Below are 26,319 nucleotides of genomic sequence, written 5' to 3'. Positions count from 1 at the left end.
GTCCAGACCTGAATCCAATCAAGAATCTGTGGAAAGAGCTGAAGACTGATGTTCATGAACGCTCTCCATCCAACCTCAGTGAGCTCCAGCTGTTTTGCAAGGAAGAATGGGCAAGAATTTCAGTCTCTCGATGTGAAAACTGATAGAGACAAACCCCAAGAGACTTGCAGCTGTAATTGGAGCAAAGGGTGGCGCTACAAAGTATTAATGCAAGGGGGCCGAATAATATTACACGCCCCACTTTTCAGTTTTTAATTTGTTAAAAACGTTTGACACATCCAATAAATTTCATTCCACGTCACGATTATGTCCCACTTGTTGTTGATTCTTCACAAAAAATTTGAATTTTATATTTTTATGTTTGAAGCCTGAAATATGGCAAGAGGTTGAAAAGTTCAAGGGGGCCAAATACTTTCACAAGGCACTGCAGGCATTTACTTATTTGTTTATTTATATATAATTATTATTATCATTATTATTATTATTATTATTATAATTAATTGCATTCTGATTTTCTTTGGCTCTGCTCCTTTCCAGGACCCAGCAGTGACCACCGCGGTAGCATTTCTGTCCCGTATGAGATCTCCATATCCAAAAGTGAAATCCCATTGCGGCCATGCCAAGACCAGGACTGTGGCGATGCCGACCACAGCGACGCAACAACGAAGTCCAAACTCCACCACACCTCCAGGGTGGAGACCACCAGCAGCCTGGTGGGCCACCAACGCAGCAGCGCCCGACACCACTCCTCGGACAACGCCTTCGCAGACTTCAACGACACAGAGTCGGGTTTCGAGAGCGGCAGCAGCACAACCACGGTGACCAGCTGGAGAAGCCAGAGACAAACCGAGCCCTCCCAGGACGACACCTTATCAGACATGAGGAATGTGACGGTGAGGAGCACATGGAGGAACAGAGGCGCCGCATCGGTGGACGAGGCGGGTCGAGGACGAGTGGGGAGCAAGGCATTAAGGGATGGTGGGTCTGAAGATGAAGCAGAGGCTGCAACAACATGGAGAGCGTATCGTGCAACCACCTTTGACACAGAGGAAACTGTGAAGAATGCTGCAGGCGTAACGGCCCAGAAAGGAACTAAGCCAGCAGAGGTGAGCGAATGAGACAGTTTTCTCGGAAAGGACCGATCTTTACCCAGAATGCATGTTGAGTCCTGTTGTGTGTCTTAGGTGTACATGCGTAGGTACAACAGTGTGACGAGCACTAAAGAAGCAGATGAAGTGATGCTTCGCAGAGACAGGAGCTTGGAGTCTCCCACTATGGAAACAGGATTTTTGGGAAGGACCATACCCCACGCGCCAGTTACTTCCCAGTCCTGGAGCCGATCGTACTCACAGCAACCACTGGTAGGTCAGGTCCATATGGGTTGGTTCATTAATACAGGAATGGGTCGGGGGAGATCCTCACTGCTTGACAACTTATCTTCCATCAAGACATTCTAAAAAATCAAATGAATCCCTTCATCACCTCTAGATTGAACTAATGCAGCTCACTGTCCAGCATGTTAGCATTGAATGCTGCAGCAAATACTACATCCCATCAGTTTTAGCCAATTTGCTGCCTGATTTCAAGACTTGGTTTTAAATTAACCCAGTTATTCAACCTAAATATCCCTGGGATCATCCAGGCAGATGCTTTTAGTGGAGTCTAGGTCTAAACTGAAGCGCAGAAGGGATCGGGTTTTCTCAGTGGCAGCACCAAACCAGACCTAGCCACATCTGGCTCTTCAGATGTCCTCAACCAGCCCGAATAAATAGTGTTATTTCTGAGCACAAATCAGAAATTACTGCTCATATTTAGAAAAACTGGCTTTTATTTTGAAGGCGACTCTGAAGGCTTAATGCATTTTCTGCATAAGGGCTCTTGTACAGTCATCTAGCAGTTAGCCGCCTGGAGCTCAGTATTAATTAACCACATTTACTCGGGCCGAGCCTGCAGTTAACAGAAATGTGGCTCGTAGCCTGACGTCTGCAGTGTGTCTTGTGTTAATGAACGCTGAGCCTAATGAATGTAATGAAAGGCGTTCCTTTACACTGTGGTTTAGTTTTGAGTGGAAGAAAGATGTAGGAACCTTCTTTTGGCCAGCTGACTGGGAATGCACAACAACAGGTGGGGGAGGAGCACCACCGAGTTATTCCATATAGTAGGATAAATCGCTTTCTGGCATCTCATTAAAACCATAGGAAAGCAATATGGAAATTTTAGGGGTGTTGAAGTGTAACTTTTTAAAGCCCTGGGATACCTTGATACCAGTAACACCTTTGTTTAACTTTATAAGTGAAATTCCACCTTTTGACTCTGATTTTCTGCACTTTTTATGATAATTTTTAAACCAGAAATTATTTTAAAAGGCCTGTTGCTCCCTAATGTGTGACTGAAAAAATGATCCAGTCTTATGTGATGTTTTCTGGATCCGTCCTCAGTCAGCTCTACCTTCCAGATGAGTTCAGAAGAAATGGCTGCAGTTCTGTTTTGCATCAAGCTCAGCTTGTTTTTTGTCTGTCATGTCAGGGCTCGGTGATTTTAACCTTAGCACAGAGTTCCTGCAGGCTTCACTCCTGCTGCCTGGTTCACACAAAGAGAACAGGGTGGGGCACAGAAGAAAGGAAGTAAAAAAAAAAGACGCCAACTGTGGGAAAAGAAGGTTAGAAAACCTCAGAGGGAAGAAAATGGACCTTTGGAGTTTATAAGTACCATAAATTGACGGTTTGCAACTTTGCTCATGTGCCATGCTGTTTTACACAAACATACCTCTAGATGTTCACAGAACAACTGCAAAGGTTTGAGTTTGGGTTAGAACCCACTGCTGAGCTTTTTTTCCTCTCACTCTGTGAGTGAAATGGTTAATTTGTCCTGATCTTTAAGGTTCTGCCTCATTTTTATGTTTCTACATCCAAAAGGAAAAAAAAACACAAGCAGAAATGTTTAGAAATCCTGAGTTAACTTCACTTTACTCACACATACTAACAAATCAAAGTCGTTATTAAACGATTCACCACTAAGCTACACCTTGTCTCCACCTCTGGCATAGCACTGTACTTTCTTGGCGTATGTGCTTAAAAATGTACAAACTTTATTTTTTAGGTGATAGTGGAAGAAAAATAAGACCTTTTTATAAATAAAAATCTGGAAAGTGTGGCGTGCATTCGTATTCAGCCCCTTTTTAATTTTGATACCTGTAAATTATCTTCTGTGCAACCAGTTACCTTCACCTCATTAGTAAACAGACTCTACCTCTAATTTAACCTCAGTCTGAATGCAGATGTTTTGTTTCTGGCCTCGGAGGTTTTGTTGGAGAACATTTGTGAACAAACATCATCATGAGGACCAAGGAACAAAGCAGACAGGTCAGGGAGAACCTTGTGGAGACATTTAAAGCAGGGTTAGGTTCTACAAGCTGTGAAGATCTCCCAGAACTCTGTTCAGTCCATCATCTCAACATGGAGAGAGGATGGACCAACTGCAGGTCTAACAACACATGGACATTCTCCTAAATTGACAAGCGGGACAAGGAGAACATTTATCAGAGAAGCAGCCAAGAGGCCTGTGATAACTCTGGAGGAGCTGCAGGGAAGCACAGCTCAGGTGGGAGGATATGTTGACAGGATGGCAAATTTAACCTTTATGGAAGAATAACAAGAAGAAAGCCAAGTCACGAAGGGAACATCAGAAACATGTGAAGGAAGGTGCTCTGGTCAGATCAAAACCAAAGTTAAACTTTTGGCCTCCTTGTCAAACGGTTTGTGGCCGAAAACTAAGTGCACATCACCGTCCTCACAGTGAAACATGGTAGTGGCAGTGTTATGTTGTGGCTTTCGTCTTTAGATAAAGATAAAATGAAGGTCGATGGTAATCAACCTAAAAACTTTGTTTCTCTCGAAGAAAGACGTAATCCATTTTTCTCTGTATGCTTCTTTGTTCTACCACCTGTTAAATACACGGGGAGCTGGGATACAAACATTGTCTCCCTAAATTCTCCAGTCTGTTGTCTCAACCAGACAGTGTACTGTTTTTCAGGAAGTAGTTGGCGTATATACATGCATAAAGCGTTAATTGTTGGATAAAACATGACATTAACACAGCAGCTTTCATGGCCTAAACTGTGATTTCCCAGATACTCCTCCCACTTGTTAGCATCATTGGGTTTAATACCATCTATTTAACCCTGAGCCTCAGCCCTTTAATGCTGCCTTTCATCACTGATTGTTGATTAGAGCTTCAGGGTCTTTTGTTTTGTTGAAGATGCTTAGTTTGTCATCAAGGCCTCAGATGACTGACGATTTCAGTCGGGTCTGTGATTGCTCAGTTCCGCCACATGACCTCCATTCACCCCTCGTATTGGATGTTTTTGAGCCAATAAATGTAGTGATCTGTTTCTGACATTCTTCCCACAGGACAGTCCTGATCAACCCAGAGGTCTGAGCTCAGGGGCTCCTCCTCTGATGTGGTGGATAAGCTCCGTCTTTCTGTCAGCTTGGACAGCACTTACAAGCAGAAACTGCCGCAGTGCAAAATAATCCTTCCAAACATTGATGGGCTTTGAGGCGTAGGTTGGAGCTGAGCCCATTGTGTGGGGTTTGGACTTCAGGAACATTTTGGTGGTCTGAATAAAATCAATTTCTTGAAAGACTGGATGAATAAAGCTGTGTAAGATGCAGGTGGAGGGTGCTGGTAAAAAGAGCCAGGCTAGCAAACGCTGAGCCAACTTCCAGCTTTTCGTCTGTACTTTTATATTTAAGCTCTCATAATGTTTGTCTGCATGTGTTTCTGTTACAGGAAGCTCTCTCACTCAGGTTTTTCATTTAATACAAAATAATCAGACAAGCTGGAGCACAGACAAATTCTCTGTGAATTTTCAAGAAATAAAGGTGTTAGAATCAGCTGATTTCAGCAGGTTCTGAAACACTCAGACCAGCCCATCTGGTACCAATAACTGTCCCATGTTCAGGGTCACATAAATCCTCTTTCTTTCACCTCTGATGCTCAGTTTGAACTTCACCAAGTCATCTTCACCACATCTAGTTGCTGCCATGTGATTGGCTGATTTGCTGTTTCTGAACAGGTGTACCTAATAAAGTGGCCGGTGACTGTATGTAGTCTGTTACTTGATACGTGTCATTCAGGTGGTGCCAATCACTGTTGAGCTGGATGTTTTAGAACGATCTAGTTCTGAAACGAACCAGATGACCACACTCATGAAACGGGTCAGATGATCCTGCAGCAGCACTCAAAGATTTATACAGGTCCTTCTCAAAAAATTAGCATATTGTGATAAAGTTAATTATTTTCTATAATGTAATGATGAAAATTTAATATTCATATATTTTAGATTCATTGCACACTAACTGAAATATTTCAGGTCCTTTATTGTCTTAATACGGATGATTGTGGCATACAGCTCATGAAAACCCAAAATTCCTATCTCACAAAATTAGCATATTTAATCCGACCAATAAAAGAAAAGTGTTTTTAATACAAAAAACGTCAACCTTCAAATAATCATGTACAGTTATGCACTCAATACTTGGTCGGGAATCCTTTTGCAGAAATGACTGCTTCAATGCGGCGTGGCATGGAGGCAATCAGCCTGTGGCACTGCTGAGGTCTTATGGAGGCCCAGGATGCTTCGATAGCGGCCTTTAGCTCATCCAGAGTGTTGGGTCTTGAGTCTCTCAACGTTCTCTTCACAATATCCCACAGATTCTCTATGGGGTTCAGGTCAGGAGAGTTGGCAGGCCAATTGAGCACAGTGATACCATGGTCAGTAAACCATTTACCAGTGGTTTTGACACTGTGAGCAGGTGCCAGGTCGTGCTGAAAAATGAAATCTTCATCTCCATAAAGCTTTTCAGCAGATGGAAGCATGAAGTGCTCCAAAATCTCCTGATAGCTAGCTGCATTGACCCTGCCCTTGATAAAACACAGTGGACCAACACCAGCAGCTGACACGGCACCCCAGACCATCACTGACTGTGGGTACTTGACACTGGACTTCTGGCATTTTGGCATTTCCTTCTCCCCAGTCTTCCTCCAGACTCTGGCACCTTGATTTCTGAATGACATGCAGAATTTGCTTTCATCTGAAAAAAGTACTTTGGACCACTGAGCAACAGTCCAGTGCTGCTTCTCTGTAGCCCAGGTCTGGGGAATGCGGCACCTGTAGCCCATTTCCTGCACACGCCTGTGCACGGTGGCTCTGGATGTTTCTACTCCAGACTCAGTCCACTGCTTCCTCAGGTCCCCCAAGGTCTGGAATCGGCCCTTTTCCACAATCTTTCTCAGGGTCCGGTCACCTCTTCTTGTTGTGCAGCGTTTTCTGCCACACGTTTTCCTTCCCACAGACTTCCCACTGAGGTGCCTTGATACAGCACTCTGGGAACAGCCTATTCGTTCAGAAATGTCTTTCTGTGTCTTACCCTCTTGCTTGAGGGTGTCAATAGTGGCCTTCTGGACAGCAGTCAGGTCGGCAGTCTTACCCATGATTGGGGTTTTGAGTGATGAACCAGGCTGGGAGTTATAAAGGCCTCAGGAATCTTTTGCAGGTGTTTAGAGTTAACTCGTTGATTCAGATGATTAGGTTCATAGCTCGTTTAGAGACCCTTTTAATGATATGCTCATTTTGTGAGATAGGAATTTTGGGTTTTCATGAGCTGTATGCCAAAATCATCCGTATTAAGACAATAAAAGACCTGAAATATTTCAGTTAGTGTGCAATGAATCTAAAATATATGAATGTTAAATTTTCATCATGACATTATGGAAAATAATGAACTTTATCACAATATGCTAATTTTTTGAGAAGGACCTGTACATCAAGAACAGCTCCAGATCTTATCAAATGTGTTACTCTGATTCTGGATCAGAGCGCTGGATCTTGGGAGCTTGAGCTGTATGGAGGGGAGCGGTGGGAAGACCTTCTGGTCCAGGAGATTTTCCTGACTGTGAGGAGGAGATTGCAGCTGGGACCATTCTGTGGGTTTCAAACAGATCGGGAAAGAACTTTTAATGGGCTTTGCTTCACAGTTCTGTAAATGCTGTAGGTCCCCCATTCTTGTTTTTCCTTCCACTCAACTGTCCCTTAATATGCACAGTTACAGCATGCTAAACTGCTGTCTGTGGAGATTTGTTGTTTTTAAGCGGTCACCCCATACCTCATTGTAGTCCCCCCTCCCCTTCCCCCATCTGAAAACATGCAGCTCTCAGTGTGACCCACACAACCCGATTGGTTCCCCTTTGTTCGGATGTAGGTCAGAACCGACTCATTTAAATGTTCGATCACCTGACCAGTGTGCATTTCAGCTGGAGAGTGGAGAGTATTGTCGTGTAGAAAGGCAGATTCAAGAGTTTGGATTGGCAGCGCAGCACCATTCCTTAACACCGGTGAGGAGGAGAGCAGACAGATTTAAAGCAGGGATGTAATTTGTTTAACAGGAGCTCCAACATGCTGCTCGTCTTTCCTTCACTGTCTGTGGTTTAATATTTACCAACTAGACAGAAGAGCCGATTCCTTAAAGCGGCAACAATGGTGAATCTCTCTAAACGTTAATCTTCTCACACCTTCTCATCCTGGGTCTCTGTCTCCGTCTGTCCCAAACGTTTCTCTCTTCATTGTCTTGTATTTATAAAATTAATTTCAGAGAAATGAAACTAGATGTGTTCAGATGCAGCTTGGTGGTGAAAGTCTGTTTTTCCAGTTCTGCTGGTTTTCAATCATTCAATCACAGGTTGATGTTTCTCTTCCATTTATTTTACTGGCACCTGCTCTCCTAGCTGCTACTGAAGGTTTGACCTCCACTAACATTAAATCAAGCGTTTGCTTGAATGGAAGGTGCTGCAGGGTAGCACCGGACAATAAAGCAATTTCAGTAATTTTTCAAGAAAAGGAAAATGTCAAAAATAATAATAAAAAACAGAAGTGAGAACTTGATTTGGATTATGATCCGGTTACACTCAACCAGATATTTTATGCATTATTTTAACTTCTTTAAGTTGGTATTGAAATATCACATCTAACAGATAGATCTATTTCAATACCATGGTTTTAAAATCAATCTTTTTTTACATCTAGACCAATTTTAATTTTGGAGCATTGGGGGCAGAAGTGGCTCTTTGAAATGAAAACGTTGCTCATCCCTGGACTAGGTCATTTAAATGTAAGAACTTAAACCATCCAACTAATAGATTAAGCTCAGTTTTTTTTCACCCTGGTTTTATTGTTTTTGGGCAGGAGATACAGCAGAAACGAGCTAATTAGGGTGGGTATCATACAGGTACAGCAAGTCTTCAATTTACATGATTGTAGAATTGAATATTCTCAGCTGGATTTTGGTTTGGACTTTGACTAGGCCATTCTAACGCATGAATCTGCTTTGATCTAAAACATTCCACTGTATTTCTAGCTCCCCAGCCTCTACCAGGTTTTCTTCCAACAATGTCCTGGATTTAGTTCCTTCCATCTTCCTATCAACTTTGACCAGTTTCCCTGTCCCTGGTGAAGTAAAGCATCCCCACAGCATTATACTTCCATCACCGTGTTGAACCGTCGGGATGGTGAGTTCAGGGTAATGCAAAGTGCTACTATGTTAGATGCATAGTAGCTGACTTCTAAAATCAGTTTGTTGAGCTGGATTTTATTCCAGGGGTATCAGAGTAGAGGAAGCTGAAATATATATGCATGCCACACTTTTTAGATTTGTATTTGTAAAAATGTTTTTAAAATCCATTTCTCATTCTTCTTGACAATTGTGCACTACTTTGTGTTGGTGTGTCACATAAAATCTAATTTAAATGCATGGAAGTTTGTGGTTGAAACTTGACAGAATGTGGAAAGTTAAAGGGTGTAAAAACTTTAGCAAGACGCTGTATAAAAGGTTTTCCTTTCTTCTGCAATGTGTTGCAAAACGCAGGTCAGCCTTAGGTTGTTGGATCAGCAGCTTTTGCTTACCAAAGAAGGAGAAAATTCCTGTCTCTTGTTTCCTCCCTCAGCGGTTGCAGCAGGAAGTGGCCACGCTGATCACACCCACTCTGGTCGCTGGTCGGTGACTCGTTTCCTGTCTGTTACCCCTGGAGACCGAGAAAGGCCGGCCAGCGGGGCTCCATTAAAGCCAATTAGTGAGAATGCGTTCTAAAACGGCACCGGCAGCCAGCTCCAGCCCACCAAATGTCACTAATTATGGTGCTTTTTTTTAAAAGCTGAAATTACAGGAGCGGGCTGCTGTTTCTGTGTGCTTTTGGAACTGCATCGTCATCTTACTCTCCCTTTCCTGCAGCAGGGTTACTGAGGCTATGAGAGGGAACGTGCCGAGGCAGCCACCACAAGCTAGTAACTTGGGCTTTATTTTCTAGTCAGCCCACCAGAATGATAAATCTCTCAGCTTGGGGTATGTTTGGGGTTTCTGGTTGGGAATTTTTCGCATGGCAGACTTTCTCTATCACACACCAAACAGCATGTATTTAATAGCCACATATGAGAAGTGTCCCAACAAAAAGAGTCCTCTACATGTTTCAGTTTTTTATGTTCCAGTCTGCTTAAACAAAACCACCCATTAAATCAGGCAGAGTTTCAACTTTTTTCCCATCTTCAATGTTCTTTTATCCAGGCTAAAGATAACTTGGACGCCACTGCTAATCCTTGCCTCAGCCCGGCCTCTTGGAGACGGCACCCACCCCCCGGCGACCAGCAGCACCTGGGGAGCTCCTGTGACCGGTTGACCAAGATGACCGGAGCCTCGTCCAGAGGAGGGGAGTTGTGGTCCAGCCGAGGCCAAGGATCAGGGACCAGGGCCGAGGGGAGGACCGGAGCGGGAAACAAACTGTGGAGCCACTGTCAATCAGAACCTCATTAGGCAGGACGTGTCTGACTTCCCGAAAGCAGGAAGCAGGTAGGAGGAGACAACCGCTGTTCTTTTTATGAAAACCATTCAGGGGTTAATGTGTTAAATATGTCATGTGTAGCTGATACACAAAGGTCACAGGCAGCACACAGAAGAGTGTTTTTTAATAGGTTATTACGCATTTATTTCGAGGCAACAGATAAAACCTACAGTGCCTTGAAAACGTCGTCACATTTTGTCATCCTAAAACCACAAACTGTGTTTTATTGGTCAGATTAGATGGAGAACATACATTTTCAAGTCTTGCCACAGATTCTGAGTTGGATTCCGGTCTGGACTTTGACTAGGCCATTCTAAAACGCTGAATAGGCTTTGATCTATACCTTTGCATTATTTTATGTTTAAGGTTGTTTTCTTCATGGATTTAGTTCTTTTCATTTTCCCATTAACTCTGACCAGTTCCCTTGTCCCTGCTGAAGAAAAATATCCCCACAGCATGATCCTGCCACCACCGTGGTGTGTTCAGGGTGTTGTGCAGTGGACTCTTGGGTCTCATCAGAGCAAACCATTCTGCCACATGTGTGCTATGTCCCCTAGATGGCTTGTGGACAACTGCTAACTGAACTTCTTATAGCTTCCGTCTTCCCGCTGTTCCATGAAGATCCGATTTGTGGACTGCAGGGCTAATAGTTGTCCTGCCGACAGACCCTTCTACCTGAGCTGTGGGTCGCTGCAGCTCCTCCAAAGTTACCATGGGCCTCTTGGCTGCTTGTCAGATTACTGCTCTCCTTGCCAGGCCTGTCAGTTTAGGTGAATGTCCATGTCATGGTTGGTCAGCAGTTGGTCCATCCTCTCTCCATGTTTAGATGATGGATTGAACAGAACTCTGGGAGATGTTCAGAGCCTGGATTATCATTTTAGAACCTAACCCTGCTTTTAATCCCTGCAACGTTCTCCCTGACCAGTCTGTTGTGTTCTTTGGTCTCCATAATGCTGTATGTGTTCTAATGTTCTCCAACAAACCTCTGATGCCGCAAACAGAGCACAAACATCTTGACTTTGAATGGTGGCAGTGGAGGAGTCTAAATACAAATGCACACCACACTTTTCAGATTTTTATCTGTAAATCTTTGAAAGTTTGTGGTTTTAACATGAAAGGCTCTGTTCTCTGTAGCATCCATTCGAAGGGCAGTTTTAGGTGAAGCCACAGAGAAATACAGTGCACTGATTTAATTTATGCATCATTACATTCATATGTTTGTGTGATAATTTTCTCAAAACTACCCTATAATTAATATTATTATGTCTAGAGCTTATTTTCTGTGAATTTTCTAAAAGAATCTCCATAATTTTCAGTAAATTTGCTAAAAATACACTTTGAAACAAACACACTGAGTTTTCCCCATAATTGGCACAAAATGACCTGAAGTATTTATAGTCCCTGTTTCAAAAGAAGATGAATAATCCAGATTATTTTTAATATAAAGCAGAATGCAGTAACCATGTTTTTTTTCTCCTTGGCAGCACTCTGTTGAGCTCTGAGCCAGTTTTCCATCCACCATATTAACTTCGCCAAGTACAGAGAGTACCTGTTGCAACCCCGGTTAGAACAACCATCTGAAGCCCTGAGCCTGCTTTGCTTCGGAGGTCCTCCACTCAGCCTGTGCTTCCTCTTCTGCTTCTTGTTGGATGTGTTATAATGTTACCCCCAACCCCCCCGGAAAAAACGACAATGGAGAGGCCGGCATGCTGCAGAGGGCCGTGGATTTTCCTGAATGCTGGAGAAGGTTTAAGGAGCGCCGGAGGATCGGAGAAATCTCCAAATCCTAAACTTTCTCCATCACTGAAAAAGACGAAACTGATACGGTTTTAACATGTCTGGGTTTCATTGGGCCAGATTGTCCTGTAGAACCTAAACACCTTTACATGTGACCAAAAACAGGAAGCAAATTACCCTCGCTTAGGATGCCTGTTCATTTATCTCCACAAACCAACAACCAGGAGCATGTTGAGGTTTTTTCGCCATTTCAGCATCTTCTGCAGCGCCGACTCATCGCTCTTAGATGCTGAGCAAACCTTTCTGTGTCTCTAAGTAGTAAAATAAAAGCACTTGAAGGTTTTGACTCAGCATGCACTCTGCTTATAGGAAAACAGTCGCTGGTTTAGGAGCGGCCAAACTGGGATCATATTTATGTTTTTGGTTTTTTTACTTTTCTATTTTGACTTTTTGTAATTCGCTTCCTGTTCTGCATCATCCTTTTCCTTTTTTCACTTCTTCTCCATATCAGATGGAAACAAAGCAAATTGCACATATTGAAATGCAATGAAAATGTGGAGGGACGCAGCTGTGGGATGGAGGTTCCTTATAAACCCAAACCATGACTTGGTTTCTTTAAAATCTGTCTTCATTCATGTATTTCTAAGAGAGCCATAGAGAATATTTTGGGTTGAACCGAAAATCAAGGTCTGGTTTACCAGCAGACCTGCGCTTCCACTGCTGTCAGCTACAGGAGAGACCCGCAAGAATGGTCCAGCTCGTATGTGACTGGATTATCTGTGATGTTTGTGTTTGTTGAGCTGCAGGGTCTGTAAGAACCTTCAAAAGGTTCCTAGATGTGTCTGCAGAACCACAGGAGATGAGGATCGAGCTGGAAGAATGGTTCTCATGTGGAAATGACTTGATGAACACCATGGTATCATCAGTGACCTGGTTCTCCTGTGTTCTAGTGGCCACGGTTTAGCTGTGACATGTAGAACCTTAACCCTCCTGGTGGGACCTCAGCCTGTTGCCACGTCGTCACTTTAGTTTTTATGCAAGCAGGAGATTGTTGATCCGTCTGCAGCTGTACCAGCCATCATGATGCAGGGGGATTACTGTAATAATGAGATTGTTGAATCAAGCTTTCAGAGAGCATGTTTCCACTATCTTCATGTTCCCTTTGTGTTGCACCTTTACTGTAACCCTATGATGATTTGTGCCTTGAAGGTTGCAGCTGAGGTGTTCCAGCAGACTCAGATACTGACTGTAAGGCTGTTTTTCTGAATGTGGGTCTGAATGTCAGGAGCAGGATGCGGCATGACCTCTTCATGGCTCCTGCCTACTTTACAGTCTAGCGACATAGCTGATGTGCAGTTCAAGACTTCAGGACTTCTGCATCCCGACTGCAGCTCCTCCCTAGTATATCCTCGTTTTCAAACAGGTTCCAACTTTGCTTTTACATTTTCAAATCAGTGTCTTTTTTCCTCTTTTTGGTTGGTTTGTGTTTCCCTTGATTCCTGGTTTCTCCAAAGCAAAGTCTTGTCTTATGTCTTATGGAGAGCCTGTCTCAGATCCTGATGGGCAGCTCCCAGGGTGGCTGAAAGTTCAGGGGTCAGGGATGCATGTAATCCTGTCTCTACGTCTTGACTCAGGGCTTCTAAATACAGGAGGGAGCTCGGCTGAGATGTCGTCTCTGTCGTTAATTAAAACACTCAAGGGGATTGAGTGTCTGATGACCATGTTGCCAGAGACCCACAGGTTCCTCTTAGACCCGGTATGGTGTCGTCACCATGCTGGTGACACAGACCTCTGTGTTTCTCACCTGTTTGCTTCAATCCAACAGGAAACACCCCCCAATGAGTAAAGGTTCTGTTGGAAAGGTTCAGATGGAACCTTTCCAACAGAGGTTTTCTTCCAGGATCCACTGGTGGGATTTTTTTTCTCCATGCACACCAACACCTCGCTCATCATCGGCATTATAAAATTCATTTTAATGATTGGTCTGAACTGTTCTACCTCATGGTGGAATAAGGATGATCAATGCTTGGTGCACGACATTGAATTTATTGGGAACTTTCTCAAATCTAAGGAGAGGGTCAGAATTATTCACACAGGCTCAGATATATTAACACCCCAACTAATATTTGGATAAATCTGATTTTGTTGCAATTTGACACCATTTGTAGACATCATCAAGCTTCTGGCATGGAAGAGTCCTGGTCCTGATGATTCCTGGCTAGTTCCTGAACATCATAACCAACATCATTTCTTCTGAGTCTGTACCAGTTTAAACCATTTCTGATCAGTAGAGTGGGGAAACATTAACCAGAATGATGCCAGACGCTTGTTGAAGGCTACAAAAAGCTTCTGGTTTCTCTCCAACTTGCTAAGAAACATAAGACAAATGTTTTTTGGGGTGAATGTATATATTTGAGCTTGTATGTGTATTTTGAAGCTGTGCGGATTGCCGAAAATCCTCCAGTAAATTCAAACTTGTTCTCCTGATTCTCATCTTTAAAAGAAATCAATGCAGGTATGTGTTGTATCATCGTTCCTTCCTGGAAAAATACAGTCCAATTGGATCATTTAAAGGCCAGAATAAATCATGCATTCATGCAGATGATGAATGCATGAAAACCTTTCACCACAGCGCCTTTTCTCTCAATGAGGACCAGCTGTCACTTTGCTCATTAAGTTTTCAAATCAAGCAGTCGAATAATGCTGACATTTTTGAAAGCTCCAGTTTTTGATTGGATCATCTGGATCCATTGTTGTAGTTTTGGGTTTTCAAGGTTCTGGTGGCTTAATGTCAGTTGTTAAAATGTTTGGAGACAGAGTTAAGGTTGTAGGTGGTGGGTTTGGAAAACATAGACTGCTTGGATAATATCCATATAATGACAGAAGAAGCCGGACTCAACAAACACTGAGATTAGTTATAATCTGCACTAACTCCACCTTAGTCAGAAAGAGTTTCTTCTTTTGAGTCCTAGAGTTCTGCTCAAGTCAAAGCCCAATTGAACCTGGAACCAAACACGCTGTGCATTTTCCATGCGCCATATCAGAGTTATAAAAGTAGGGGAACTGCTGCAGAACTCGGTGTAAATCATAATCAAACATTTGTGTCATAATGTGTGTTCTTAACTTTGTGCCAAAATCATTCCACAGTATTTACAGTTTACATTTAACCGCCTAAACCCACCCTCCACCCGCCCCATATCAACCCCCCAAACCCACCCTCCACCCGCCCCATATCAACCCCCCAAACCCACCCTCCACCCGCCCCATATCAACCCCCCAAACCCACCCGCCCCATATCAACCCCCCAAACCCACCCTCCACCCGCCCCATATCAACCCCCCAAACCCACCCGCCCCATATCAACCCCCCAAACCCACCCTCCACCCGCCCCATATCAACCCCCCAAACCCACCCTCCACCCGCCCCATATCAACCCCCCATATCAACCCCACCCTCCACCCGCCCCATATCAACCCCCCAAACCCACCCTCCACCCATCCCATATCAACCCCCCAAACCCACCCTCCACCCATCCCATATCAACCCCCCAAACCCACCCTCTGACGGATAATCTGTCTCCAAAATGCTGGATTATAAAGGGGATGCTCACTCTGCTCCTGTTTGTTTTTATTTCTTTGTTAAACAAAATATGTTATTTTTGAATCTATATTGGATAGATTTTATTTAAGGAGAAATGTGTAATTTTGTAAAGTGGGCCTTATTGTTGAACTGTATTAAATATTTGTCCATCTTGAGTTTAAGATATTTTTTCTCTTTTATTTGGAGGTATTTTTGTCTTTATCTTTGCTATTACACTCCTGGAGAGTCCTTCTTGTGTTCTGGTTGTCTAACAGACTGCACATTATAAACACAACGGATCAGAGAGGGAGGAGCCATTGCTGTCATTTTGTTTATTAGGAACAAGAGTCGTTTTATTTTAACCAGTTTAAAAGTTGAGCCTCAGATCTGCTCTGTTGTCCCTCATAAATTCAGGGTTTTTACATTTTCTGTCTAAGTGCTGCCAAAGAATGAAGCATGCAGCCCTCCCACACATGTATGTATATAAATGTAATTTACAAAATAACAAGAAATGAGAATTAAAGGATGATATTTTTAACTGGATCCCGCCTCACTTCCTCTCATCCAGTACAAAGTTTCTAGGTGTTAATAAACTTCTGAACAGAACAAGACAAACTCTGAATTGGATCTGAGTGTGACGTTAAGTCAGGTGGACTGTATCAGGATGCTTTTTATTTTTTTACACCCTCTCAGTTTTAGATTCAAACATTGTGCATGTTTTAACCTTACTGTGGCTGGCACTCTCTGCATGTAGGCCTCTTTAAAGGTGTCAGCTGTACAGCAGACCATATGTATTCCACTAAAAATAAAAAACCGACCTGTTTGCAACACGTCTGTGTGTTATGTCCACTTCTTTTTATGATTTTTTTTTTCTGCTTAGTTGTGATTTCACCTTGGCACGCCCTCAGAGCGTTTATGCACACGTGTGTGAGAAGGAGACGGAGAACAACAGCTGATGGCGTGCAGAACGAGGCAAATTTGTCAGATTGAAAGAGGAAAAACCACAAGCCGTTGAAGGAATGTACAGTCAGCACATACATTGCTCTCTTAAAAATGGCTACACTAGTTTGTGACAGGCTGCAAAACTTCAAGATGATCTTCTCCTGCTCACGCTCTGAGGAAACCCAGCCCTGATTCGCTGTGGAACCTGTTTCTGTACATTGTGTACCGAGTCTGCACAAGGATCCATACCGAGGGAAGTGGTTCACATTTTGTACCGTTGCGACCTGCAAACCAGAGTTTTTATTGAGTGCTATGTAGAAGATCAACACAGAGTCTGCATGCAATGTGTCCTGCCCTCTGAGCTCCTCAGAGGTTTGTTAGAGGATTAGGTTCTTAATATTCCAAGCTTTTAACATCTCACAGAGCTCTGTTCAATCCATCGTCTGAACATGGAGAGAGGATGGAGCACCTGCAGGTGAAACATCCTTACAGCATCATGCTGTAAGGATGCTTTTCTTCAGCGGGGACAGGGAAACTGGTCAGAGTTGATGGGAAGATGGATGGAGATAAATCCAGGACAATCCTGGAAGTAAACATCTTCATGTTGTAGAATGGCCCAGTCTAAGTAAAGACCTAAAATCAACTGAGAATCAGTGCAAAGTCTTGTAAACTCATGTTCACAGATGTTCTCCATCCAGTCTGACCAAACTTGAGCTGTTCTGCAAAAAGAATGGGCCAAACATCCAGTCTCATGACAAAATGTGAAGGTTCAAGCCGTGTGAGTATTTCTGCAGACCTCTGCTGCTTCAGGGAGTTTACCTCAGCCGAAGCACCAGAGAACAAGTCTCAACATATTTATTTAGAGATATTTAAAAATACAGACTGATGTATTTGTTACATTTTATTCCTTTTTTGCCAGTTTCTTCCCTGCTGCAGATGTCACCATGTTTTTTACCTTAATGTAAGGAAAGAATTTCAAGTAAGGATCCTTTTCCATACGTCCATTGTCTAAACCCGCTGGCGCCCATCTCCAGCAGTCATTGGGCGGAAGGCGAGATCCATTACAAGACAACACAGAGACAGAGAGGACTGACAAACATGCGCAAACACTCACACAACCTTTCACGCCTACGGGCACTTTAGAGAGACCTATTAACGTAAGTTATGTTGGGTTTTTTTTGTTTTTTTTAACGTGTCCTGTCCGGCAGAGTATCGCTCAGAATTGTTGTCTGAGTGCCAAGAAATTGCCCAACAGATTTACTTTCACAAGCAGAGCATCACAGCTAATGCTTTAAAGCTCTGCTTGATATTTATAAAAGAAACTTTATTATAAACTTCTTTGGGAATATTTCAATTGTTACGGACACGGAGACTGAAATAAAAAGGAAAAAAGAAGCTCAAAAAAGAAAGAGATGGGGGAAAAGGGGAGGAAAGAGTGGAGGAGAGAAAGAAGGATGAAGAGAAAACAAGATTACACCCTGCTTGCTTGTACATCTGCAGCTGTTTTTTTTTTTTAACAAAATAGTACATGGTATTTATGGATGTAAAATGTACTTATTGAGAGGTGCAGCCCAACATAGAACATCTGTGTATCTGTCAACACCTGAAGCTTAACACCTGTGAGTATGAGTGTGGACGCGTTTTGTATACAAGGTTTCTCCATAAAAATATGCAATAGCGAGTTTGAGGACCCACAGGCCTGCCCCATGATCCCTGGACGGACACTGAGGAGATCTGAGCCACAGACATCTAAAGGCCCCCCAGAGCACAAGAACCCCAGGAGAACCACCGCCGGGATTACCGTAACCCCCCCAGAGAAGAGCAGTAGAGAGTCCCAGGGGAACCACCCAGCAGCGACAGTGCAGAAGCCCCAGAGAGCTTCAGCGACGAGCCCACAGGCCCCGCCGGCAGCCATCCATGCCTGAGCAGATCCAGCCATGGACCCAGAGGCCCAAGACCCCGGGACACACCACCCCCCAAGCAGAGGCCGGACAGAGCCCAGGGGGCCAGGCCCCGGCAAGCAGCCACCGGGAGTGAGCCAGCACACACCAAAGCACCCGGCCGCGGACACCGAGAACCACAAGTACTCCAGCGGGCAGAGACTCCAACCACCGGCAGGCGGTGTGGCGGGGAGGAAGCTGATCCAGGAGAGGGAGCAGTCCAAGACCCAACCTGTCGCAAAAAAAATTAATTAATTAATTAATTAAAAAAACAGGCACACACAGTCACAATCACCCAGTCCCACCCTCATGCATACACATAAAATCAATCACACCCAACGTAAGGATAAACAACAATGGATGTCATACACTCACTCACAATAACCCATGCATACTCTATACTCCCAGGTCCAGGCACCGGTACCCCCTAGGGGCAACCAGCCCCCGGACCCAGGAGGTGGTCCCCTTCCCTCCTGGGGCAGGGGCAGGCAGACAGCGCCGGTACTGCCCAGACCCGGGTGACCCCAGCCCGGCTACCACCCCGCCACCACTCTGAACCCTCAATGTCTACATGCAATTATACCCTAAGAGGTGAGTGCAGGCACCAGAGGTTAGGTTAGGCTACTAGGATATCCTCCCTCAGACCCCGATCCCCAGCCCCGTTACCCAGTCCGCCACCCGAAGTAGCCACCGACCCCCAACAAAAAGGACCCAGCCAGAAGTGGCCAAGAATGCGGCCCCACTCCAAACAAAGGAGCAGACCAGCCAGCCCAGCGCAACCAAAATACGCCACACAAAGGAGGGCACATGACCAGCCACCCCCGAATCCAAGGGGAAGAGCCAACAGAGTGCCCAGCCCCCGAAGCCCGGCACCAGACAGCAGCCACGACCAGGCAAGCAGGGTAACAAAACACATCCCACTCCAACACCAAGGCCACCACCAAACCGCACCCGACCCAAAACGGTAGGCCCACCCAAATGCAAGCTCCAGGCCATGATAGGTAAATGCACCCCCCCAACCAAGTTTCGGAGGCCCTTATGCCCGCCGATACACCAAAGGTCCCCGAGCTAGGGCCGGGCGCCCGGGCATGCACCAGCCCGAAACCCCAGCGACATACCTGCCAGGACCCAAGACCCCCAAGGCCCAGCCAGGACCCCAGCCCGGGGGGCAATACACCCCAGGAACCCCGAGCCCCCAGACCCACCCAGGAGCAGCACGGGCACCAGGCCAGTGACCTATGTCCATCGGCGCAGGCCCCCCAAAAGCATCGCCTGCAGCTACCAGATGTCCCCCCCAAGAGCCACCAAAGCCCCACCCCGGTCGGGACCACAGCCCCCAGCACCAGACCCCCCGGCGATCCCAGCACAGGGACACCCCAAATGCCCCAACCCAGACACCCCCCCCCGAATCCACCACAATGCCCCACAGGATGAAGCCGAGGACGCCCCACGCCCACTAGGTGATGGAGCCGATTAAAGGAGCCCAGAGAGATTGATCTGACGTGGAGGCAGAGGCTGTCTCAAGGCTTATATAATCCAACAGAAAATTTCTGTACTGATTAATATTAAGAAGGTTTTTATTTTTCCAGTTCATGAGGATAGTTTTGTTAGCGATACATATAGCAGTGAAAACCATGTGAACTGAATTTGTCTCTATAGTGACATCATCTAAGTTGCCCAACAAGCAAACTGAAGGGGAAGGTGAAATATTATATCTCAGACACTTTGATAAGTCTTCACATATCAGGCACCAGAACCTCTGAACGGGTGTACATAACCATAGTGCATGGATATAATTATCTGGTATATTGCTTGTACAGTGTAAGCAAGTATTGGAAGGTGCCAAGCCCATCCTGAACATCCGTTGACCTGTATAGTATACTCTATGAAGGATTTTATATTGTATTAATTGCAAACTAGGGTTACTCGTCAGTTTAAAAGTTCTGGAACATATCTGAGACCAGAATGTTTGGTCAAAGTTAACTGATAAGTCCACCTCTTGATTCATCTATATTAGACAGTGTCCTGTATATTTTAGACATTCATTTTGGGGGGGTTGAGTTTTAGGAACTCTAGTTCACTTGATGGCATTTGTAACCCAACGTTATTAAGTCTAAATTTCTTTTTTATTATAGATGTAATTTGTTGATATTCTAAAAATGTATTCTTGACCATCCCGTATTGTATAATTAATCTGTTAAATGGGATGTTCCAGGTATTCAATTCCTTCACTTTATCATATTATTTTTTTGTAGGATGTCAGGGTTGTTCCAGATGGGTGTACGTCTGCATGGGATTAGTGAAGACCCTGTCATTTTTAGATATTCCCACTATGCTGTCAGAGAGGTGCTGACGTTGAGGCTTTTGAAGTTTTATATTTGAGCTAATAAATGGTAGATCGGAAATCTTTATATTATTGCATAATGTCTGTTCTACGTCTAGCCAGGGTTCATCTAGAGGACTCTATTTAAACCATTTTGAGATGTAATGTAGCCTGTTGGCTAAGAAGTAAAGATGAAAGTTAGGCAGATCTAGTCCTCCTTTATCTTTGGTCTTTTGTAGTGTTTTTAGGTTAATACGTGGGGGCTTGTCTTTCCAGAGAAATTTAGTGATGGAGGAGTCCAGAGATCTAAACCAGTCAGATGATGGTTTATTCGGAATCATTGAGAATAAGTAATTGATTTTTGGCAAGACCATCATTTTTATTAAAGCAACCCTGCCCATGAGTGATATGGGTAGAGATTTTCATCTAGCAAGATCATCTTCTGCTTTTTTTAGGAGCGGGATGTGGTTTAGTTTTGTTAAATCTGGCAATCTAGGAGACACATTAATGCCCAAATATGTAATATTCCCTGATTGTAGTTGTATATTAGGAAAATTGTTGAAAGAACAACAGTAATATTTTTAGACTATGGAAGGAAGCCGAAGAACATAGAGAGAACCCATGCATGCACAAGGAGAACATGCTAACTCCATGCAGAAAGACTCTAGGCCAGGATTCAAGCCCAGGACCTTCTTCCTGCAAGGCAGCAGTGCTACTGCACCATCTCGCAGCACCACTTTGCTTTCTGTAAACTCTAATTAAGTTGGTCAATGCACACGACAATGAACTGCCTCTGGTTTCCATAGCTGAAACTGGAACACAGCTGAGTTTGATGTCATTCTCATATCTGGTTCCTGTTACCGTAGCTCTGTAATCTGGTTTTAGTTTAAAAAGGATGCGGTGTCAACTTATAATGAAACTGGTTCATAATGAAAGAAAATGAGTCCATATTGATCATAAAGGCATGAAAATAATCTTCAGATAATATTTCAGTTCAGATAATTAATATTACAAGATAAAAAATGGTTCCAAAGTCTTAAATATGACTTAAAATAAAAACCTAAAAGAATCATTGCATTAACTCTCTACCAATGAGGTTAAACTGGGCCTGAGTCAGAGGTTTATTCTGACCCATATTCAGCTGTAGGGTGGTTCAGCAGCAACCCAGCAGTGCCTGTTTGCACTGTGGAGCGTTTGCCAGCAATGATGGCTGACCTGAATTAGTGCTGTGAAGTCAACCATAAAAATCCTCCAAACCGTCCTCAGGTGAGCAGAGGACAAAGAGTCCACATGAATTAGATCAGGAGTCTGAGGAAAAAAGGCACCAGATTCATCTTCTGCAGAAGCTCAATATAGTATTCTTGTTGTCCATGTTAACGAAGAAAAATCTGAAAAGTGTGGCATGCATTTATATTCCGCCCCGCTGAGTCAAACCTTTTTGTAGAAGCACCTTGGGGTACGCCTCTCTACCAGCTTTGCACGTCAACAGACTGAAGTTTTGGCTCATTCCTGTCTATGATGAAGAAAAGCACGATAGTGGTAGCATGATGCTGCTACCACTATGTTTTACCAGGAGGATGGTGTGTTAGGAGCTATGCGGTGTTAGTTACGCCCTTAGGCCTTAAAGTTCAGGTTTGGCCTCATCTGCAGAGCACCTTCTTCTACTTCTTTGTTGTGTCTCCACAGGATCTGTTGCAAACAGGGTGGCTCTTCCATAAAACACCGATTTGTTGTTCAGACAACAGACCCTCCCACCTGAGCTGTGGATCTCTTCAGCTCTTCCAGAGTTACCACGGGCCTCTTGGCTGCTTCTCAGATTAATGCTCTCTTTGTCCAGCCTGTCCATATCTTGGTAGCTCTGCAGATGCTCCATCCTCTCTGCATGTTCAGATGATGGATTGAACAGACCTCTGTGAAATGTTCAAATCTTGGGATATTGTTGTAGTACCTAACCCTGCTTTAAACTTCTCCACAACTTCTTCCCTGACCTGTCTGCTGGGTTTCTTGGTCTTCATGACGCTGTTTGTTCTCTAAAGAATCTCCGAGTCCAGAAACAGAGCAGCTGCACATAGACCGCAGTTAAATTCCTCACAGGTGGACTCCATTTCTACTGCAGTCATATGACTAATTGCATATTGCTGAAGTTCTCACATGATTTCCAAAAAGTGTTTGCACCTTTGATCTATCAGATGTTTTCTCTTCTATGTATGACAGAAAACACACACAATGCTGATGTTTGCCAGAGGTTATTATAACCCTCTTGAATCAACATCAACACACAGTTTACCATGGAGATGAAAATATCCAAGTAGTGTGGTCCAAACCCTCATCTTAAATTACTGCTGTTACATCAAACATCTCCTCTGGCCGCAATAACTGCAACGCTGAGACGAAACAGGAGGGGCCATGGAGCCTTCAGAGTGCAGCTCAGGGGCCACTGGTTTAATCGCAGAAACACTGCCAGGGACCCTGAGTTGACCCTCGCAGCCTCACTGACCACAGTCGCTTGGATTGGGGCAGACCTGCAGGAAGGAGAACACTCAAGGACTGAAAACCTTCCCTTCTGAAACCACAGCTCCGAGTAGTCTGGTGTTCTTCTAAAATCCTGTTTTATCCTGAAGAAATTCCAGAATGCCATGCCGTAACATCGGTCCTCTTTTATTAACAAAACATTTAACAATACTTCTCAACAAATAAGATCCCTAAACTTTCAAAAGCAACAACAAAAATCAGATTTCTTTAAACCAGACCACATTTTCCAGCTCTTAGTACAAACTTCTCCTCTACGCTACAGAGCCTAAGTGAAGCAGATTAAATGCTGGCTACAGTTCAACCACTAGTGTAACAAGAGGAAAAGTCTCACTTTTAGGTTCAGAGTTCAACTTAGTGAAGAGTCAAAAAGCCTACATAAGTTGAAAGTCAGAGAAATAAACAGATTTACCTGAAGTAATCTCATTCTGCTGCTTTAATGTATGTAATTATGCTGGATTTTCATAAATATACAATAAACTGGGAGTCTTCAGGATAATCACAACACTTCCACACCTTTCCAGACTAAATGTTCTAGATTTTTTCCATCATTTTTATAACATTTAGGACAAAACATTCACCTAGTTGAGTTTTTTTAACCCCTGGAATAACACAGTGTTGAAGCTTCAGAGTCAGCAGTGTTATAAAGGGCTATTACACAATTTATAACCTATAATACCAAGAAAAGTCTGGATTGGATTATCCCACACTACATATCTTTACATCATAGTTTGTGATAAATAAAACTTTTGTTTCACAAAATTTTTAAAAAGTAGAAGTTTCGAAATTTTGTTCTGATTCTAACCCAGACTAGTTCTTGGCTCAGGTTTAAAACAATGAGGTAAACGGATCCAGAGGCTAAAAAAGGCAGAAACTCCCGTCGTGATGCACCAAACCAAAAATACGTCATCTGAATACAAGTCAACAAAAACAACCCCTTTTCATATTTTAGACAATTAATCCTCTTTTTCCATACTTAATTTTTATTTTACCATTTATGCAGACTTGGAAAATGTTCAAATCAAATGTCCGACTTCTCCACACTGTGCAGGAACGCCGTCTCTTTCGTCATTCCAGGTTTAAAATCTGACCAAACAGATTTAGCTTATAATCCCAACATCCTAAATGAAATATCCGGGTATCAAGTGATTTCTCAGTAATTCATGTTCTGACCAGTTAGATTTGTCCACTTGAGCGTAACGCTTGCACAAAAGTCCAGAAAGGGTTTCTCAGATGGTGGCAGCAGGCTGGGCTTGCTGGGGGTTGCTGGTGGCTGTGGGGGTCGCCTGTCTGGGGAGCGTGTACATGGCGCCCAGGAACTGATCAGCGATGCGGCCGGCCTCACGGAGACCGCTGAGCAGGGCGCCATGAACTGTAGCAGGGTAATTTCTGATGGTGTGCTCACCAGCGAAGAACAGCCGAGGGACAGGCTAAGAAGAAAAGGAAAAGTTGTTAATTATTGCAAAAATCACTTTAAAACCGTAAACTTTAATCCATTTGATGTTATTTTATGTGACAGACCACATACAGTAGCACATGACCGTTAAGTGGAAGGACAATGATAGTTGATTTGACAGATTATTTACAAATTGCTTTTTATTCAGCCGCCTTTATTCAAACCTTCATGCTGCCGGCCTTTGGGATACCCCCCCCCCCCACCAGCTAAATTACTGCAGACTCCGTTACTGACCCTAATTCTTCACAACAGAGCTCAAGATCAGTCAGATCGGACATCAGTTCAAGTCTTTCCACATATCTTCAGTTGGATTTAGGTCTGGACTTTGACTAGGCCATTCTAACAACTGAATATTCTTTGATCTAAACCACCCTATTTTATCTCTGGGCTGCATGTTTAGGGTGGTTGTCCTGCTGGAAGGTGAACCTCTGGCAGATTTTCCACCAGGATGGTCCAGTATGTCTGCGTTTGTTTCTCTAGTGGGAGAAATGGGACCAGTAAATTTAACTCATCTCCTCCTCCCTGCCTCTGCTGAAGAAAAACATCCCCACAGCATGATGCTGCCACTGCCACACAGAGCAGTCTTCATGTGGGTAAAGATGTTCCAACCAGAGCACCGTCCTCTACATGTCTCTAACATGGTTGTATGTACTTTATATGTTATAATTACTAATTAGGTCAATTAATTACTAATAAAATACATGAAACTGTGGTTTTAACAGTAAAAACAGTAAAAAGTTGAAGGGGTATGAATACTTTTTTTTCAGGTAGTGTAGTAGTTCCAAGTCAGTACATAAAGATATGCCTCGTTCACATCTATGTTGGCAATTAACTGCCCTGCCGTGGTGTGGGTGAGTACTGTGTGATGGCTGGGATGCCATCTTTCTCCCACTCTCTCCCAGTAAGGACCCTGTTTCCAGTCTTCCTACCTGTGAGGCTCCTGGGATAGCCGGGCCGGGCGTGATGGGCTGGGCCATCAGGTCGTAGTCGTTACCCGAAGAGCCCGCTGCCACGTACGAGTAGGAGCCCCTGGCCCATGGGTCTGCACGCCAGCGCGTGACCACCGTTTCCTTGGGCTGCCGTGACATCAGACAACAACACATGTTTAAAGACTTTCCATGATGATGCTGGAAGTTAGCAGCAAACAGCTGGATGGGGAACAGCTCCAACGCTGGCCTTCATGTGCAGGATTTTTCTCCCATTGAAACCAGAAGCAAATGACTTCTAATGACGGGTGGTTTGGATGCAGCTCCGTCTTGTGAGTGCCTTCAGGCACGATCCCTGTGCTGGTTTAGAGGGTCCATTCAGGCATGAATTCCTCAAGAAATAAAGCTAAAAATAAAAAGGAAGGCTACCAAGGAAGGACGGCTTTTTAAGAGGAGCCTGAAATAAAAACTGAAAAACACTAAAGAACGATTAATACAGAAAACAAACGACTATATGTCTTAAAGGCAGAGTCAGGAGTAAGAAACAAGTACCTGAGGTACAGCACTGCTTCCAAATATCCCTTTAAGTATTGCAAGGCATCGTCCGACGATAACGTCATCACTGATGTTCTCCATGATGCCAGCGGCCTCGCCGGCCATGAGAGCGAGCAGGATGGGAGCTGTAGGAGGAGCAGTTGGCAAGTTTCAGGTTCTGTGATAAATAACCAACATCACTGCAACAAAGGAGGCAAAGAACTTCACTCGCCAGTGTTTGTACAGTCACAAGGTGTACGTGAGCTCATTTCACCTTTATAGAGGTTCCAGAAGAGGAAGAGTTCGCCCCGGCTTGCAGTGGTGGAGCCGACGTGACCGAACAGGTTCACACTTGGATCCCAGAAAACACGGTCGAAGCACAGCACCACCTTCCAACACAGAGGGACACAATAACAAGTCCGTAAACAACTAAAAATCCTGATTTAAAAAGTCTACCAAGATGAT

General features: G+C 44.0%; 2 protein-coding genes across 6 annotated transcripts in view; one reads left to right on the top strand and one right to left on the bottom strand.

Annotated features, from left to right (window-relative positions):
• luzp1 (leucine zipper protein 1) overlaps positions 1 to 14,892 on the top strand; it is a 55,892-nt gene extending 41,000 nt beyond the window's left edge. For both annotated transcript variants that reach the window (XM_047345488.1, XM_047345489.1), the window contains 4 exons: positions 538 to 1,106; positions 1,185 to 1,361; positions 9,615 to 9,896; positions 11,373 to 14,892. In XM_047345488.1, the coding sequence (XP_047201444.1) occupies positions 538 to 1,106; positions 1,185 to 1,361; positions 9,615 to 9,860 (992 nt within the window). In that variant the 3' untranslated portion in view covers positions 9,861 to 9,896; positions 11,373 to 14,892. The remainder of the gene's footprint in view (positions 1 to 537; positions 1,107 to 1,184; positions 1,362 to 9,614; positions 9,897 to 11,372) is intronic.
• Positions 14,893 to 23,051: 8,159 nt separating this feature from the next.
• kdm1a (lysine (K)-specific demethylase 1a) overlaps positions 23,052 to 26,319 on the bottom strand; it is a 23,984-nt gene continuing 20,716 nt past the window's right edge. For 3 of the 4 annotated variants that reach the window (XM_047345292.1, XM_047345290.1, XM_047345291.1), the window contains 2 exons: positions 26,129 to 26,243; positions 25,448 to 26,000 (listed from right to left, as the gene is read on the bottom strand). In XM_047345292.1, coding sequence (XP_047201248.1) covers positions 25,852 to 26,000; positions 26,129 to 26,243 — 264 coding nt within the window. In that variant the 3' untranslated portion in view covers positions 25,448 to 25,851. Of the gene's footprint in view, positions 24,369 to 25,323; positions 26,001 to 26,128; positions 26,244 to 26,319 lie in introns of those variants that run through there. The other variant, XM_047345293.1, reaches the window with a different exon arrangement.

This window comes from Girardinichthys multiradiatus, chromosome 19 (genome assembly GCF_021462225.1).
Source record: "Girardinichthys multiradiatus isolate DD_20200921_A chromosome 19, DD_fGirMul_XY1, whole genome shotgun sequence".
NCBI lineage: Eukaryota > Metazoa > Chordata > Actinopteri > Cyprinodontiformes > Goodeidae > Girardinichthys > Girardinichthys multiradiatus.
The sequence above is the reverse complement of the archived record's forward strand: the minus strand, read 5'-3'. Positions and strand labels throughout refer to the sequence as shown.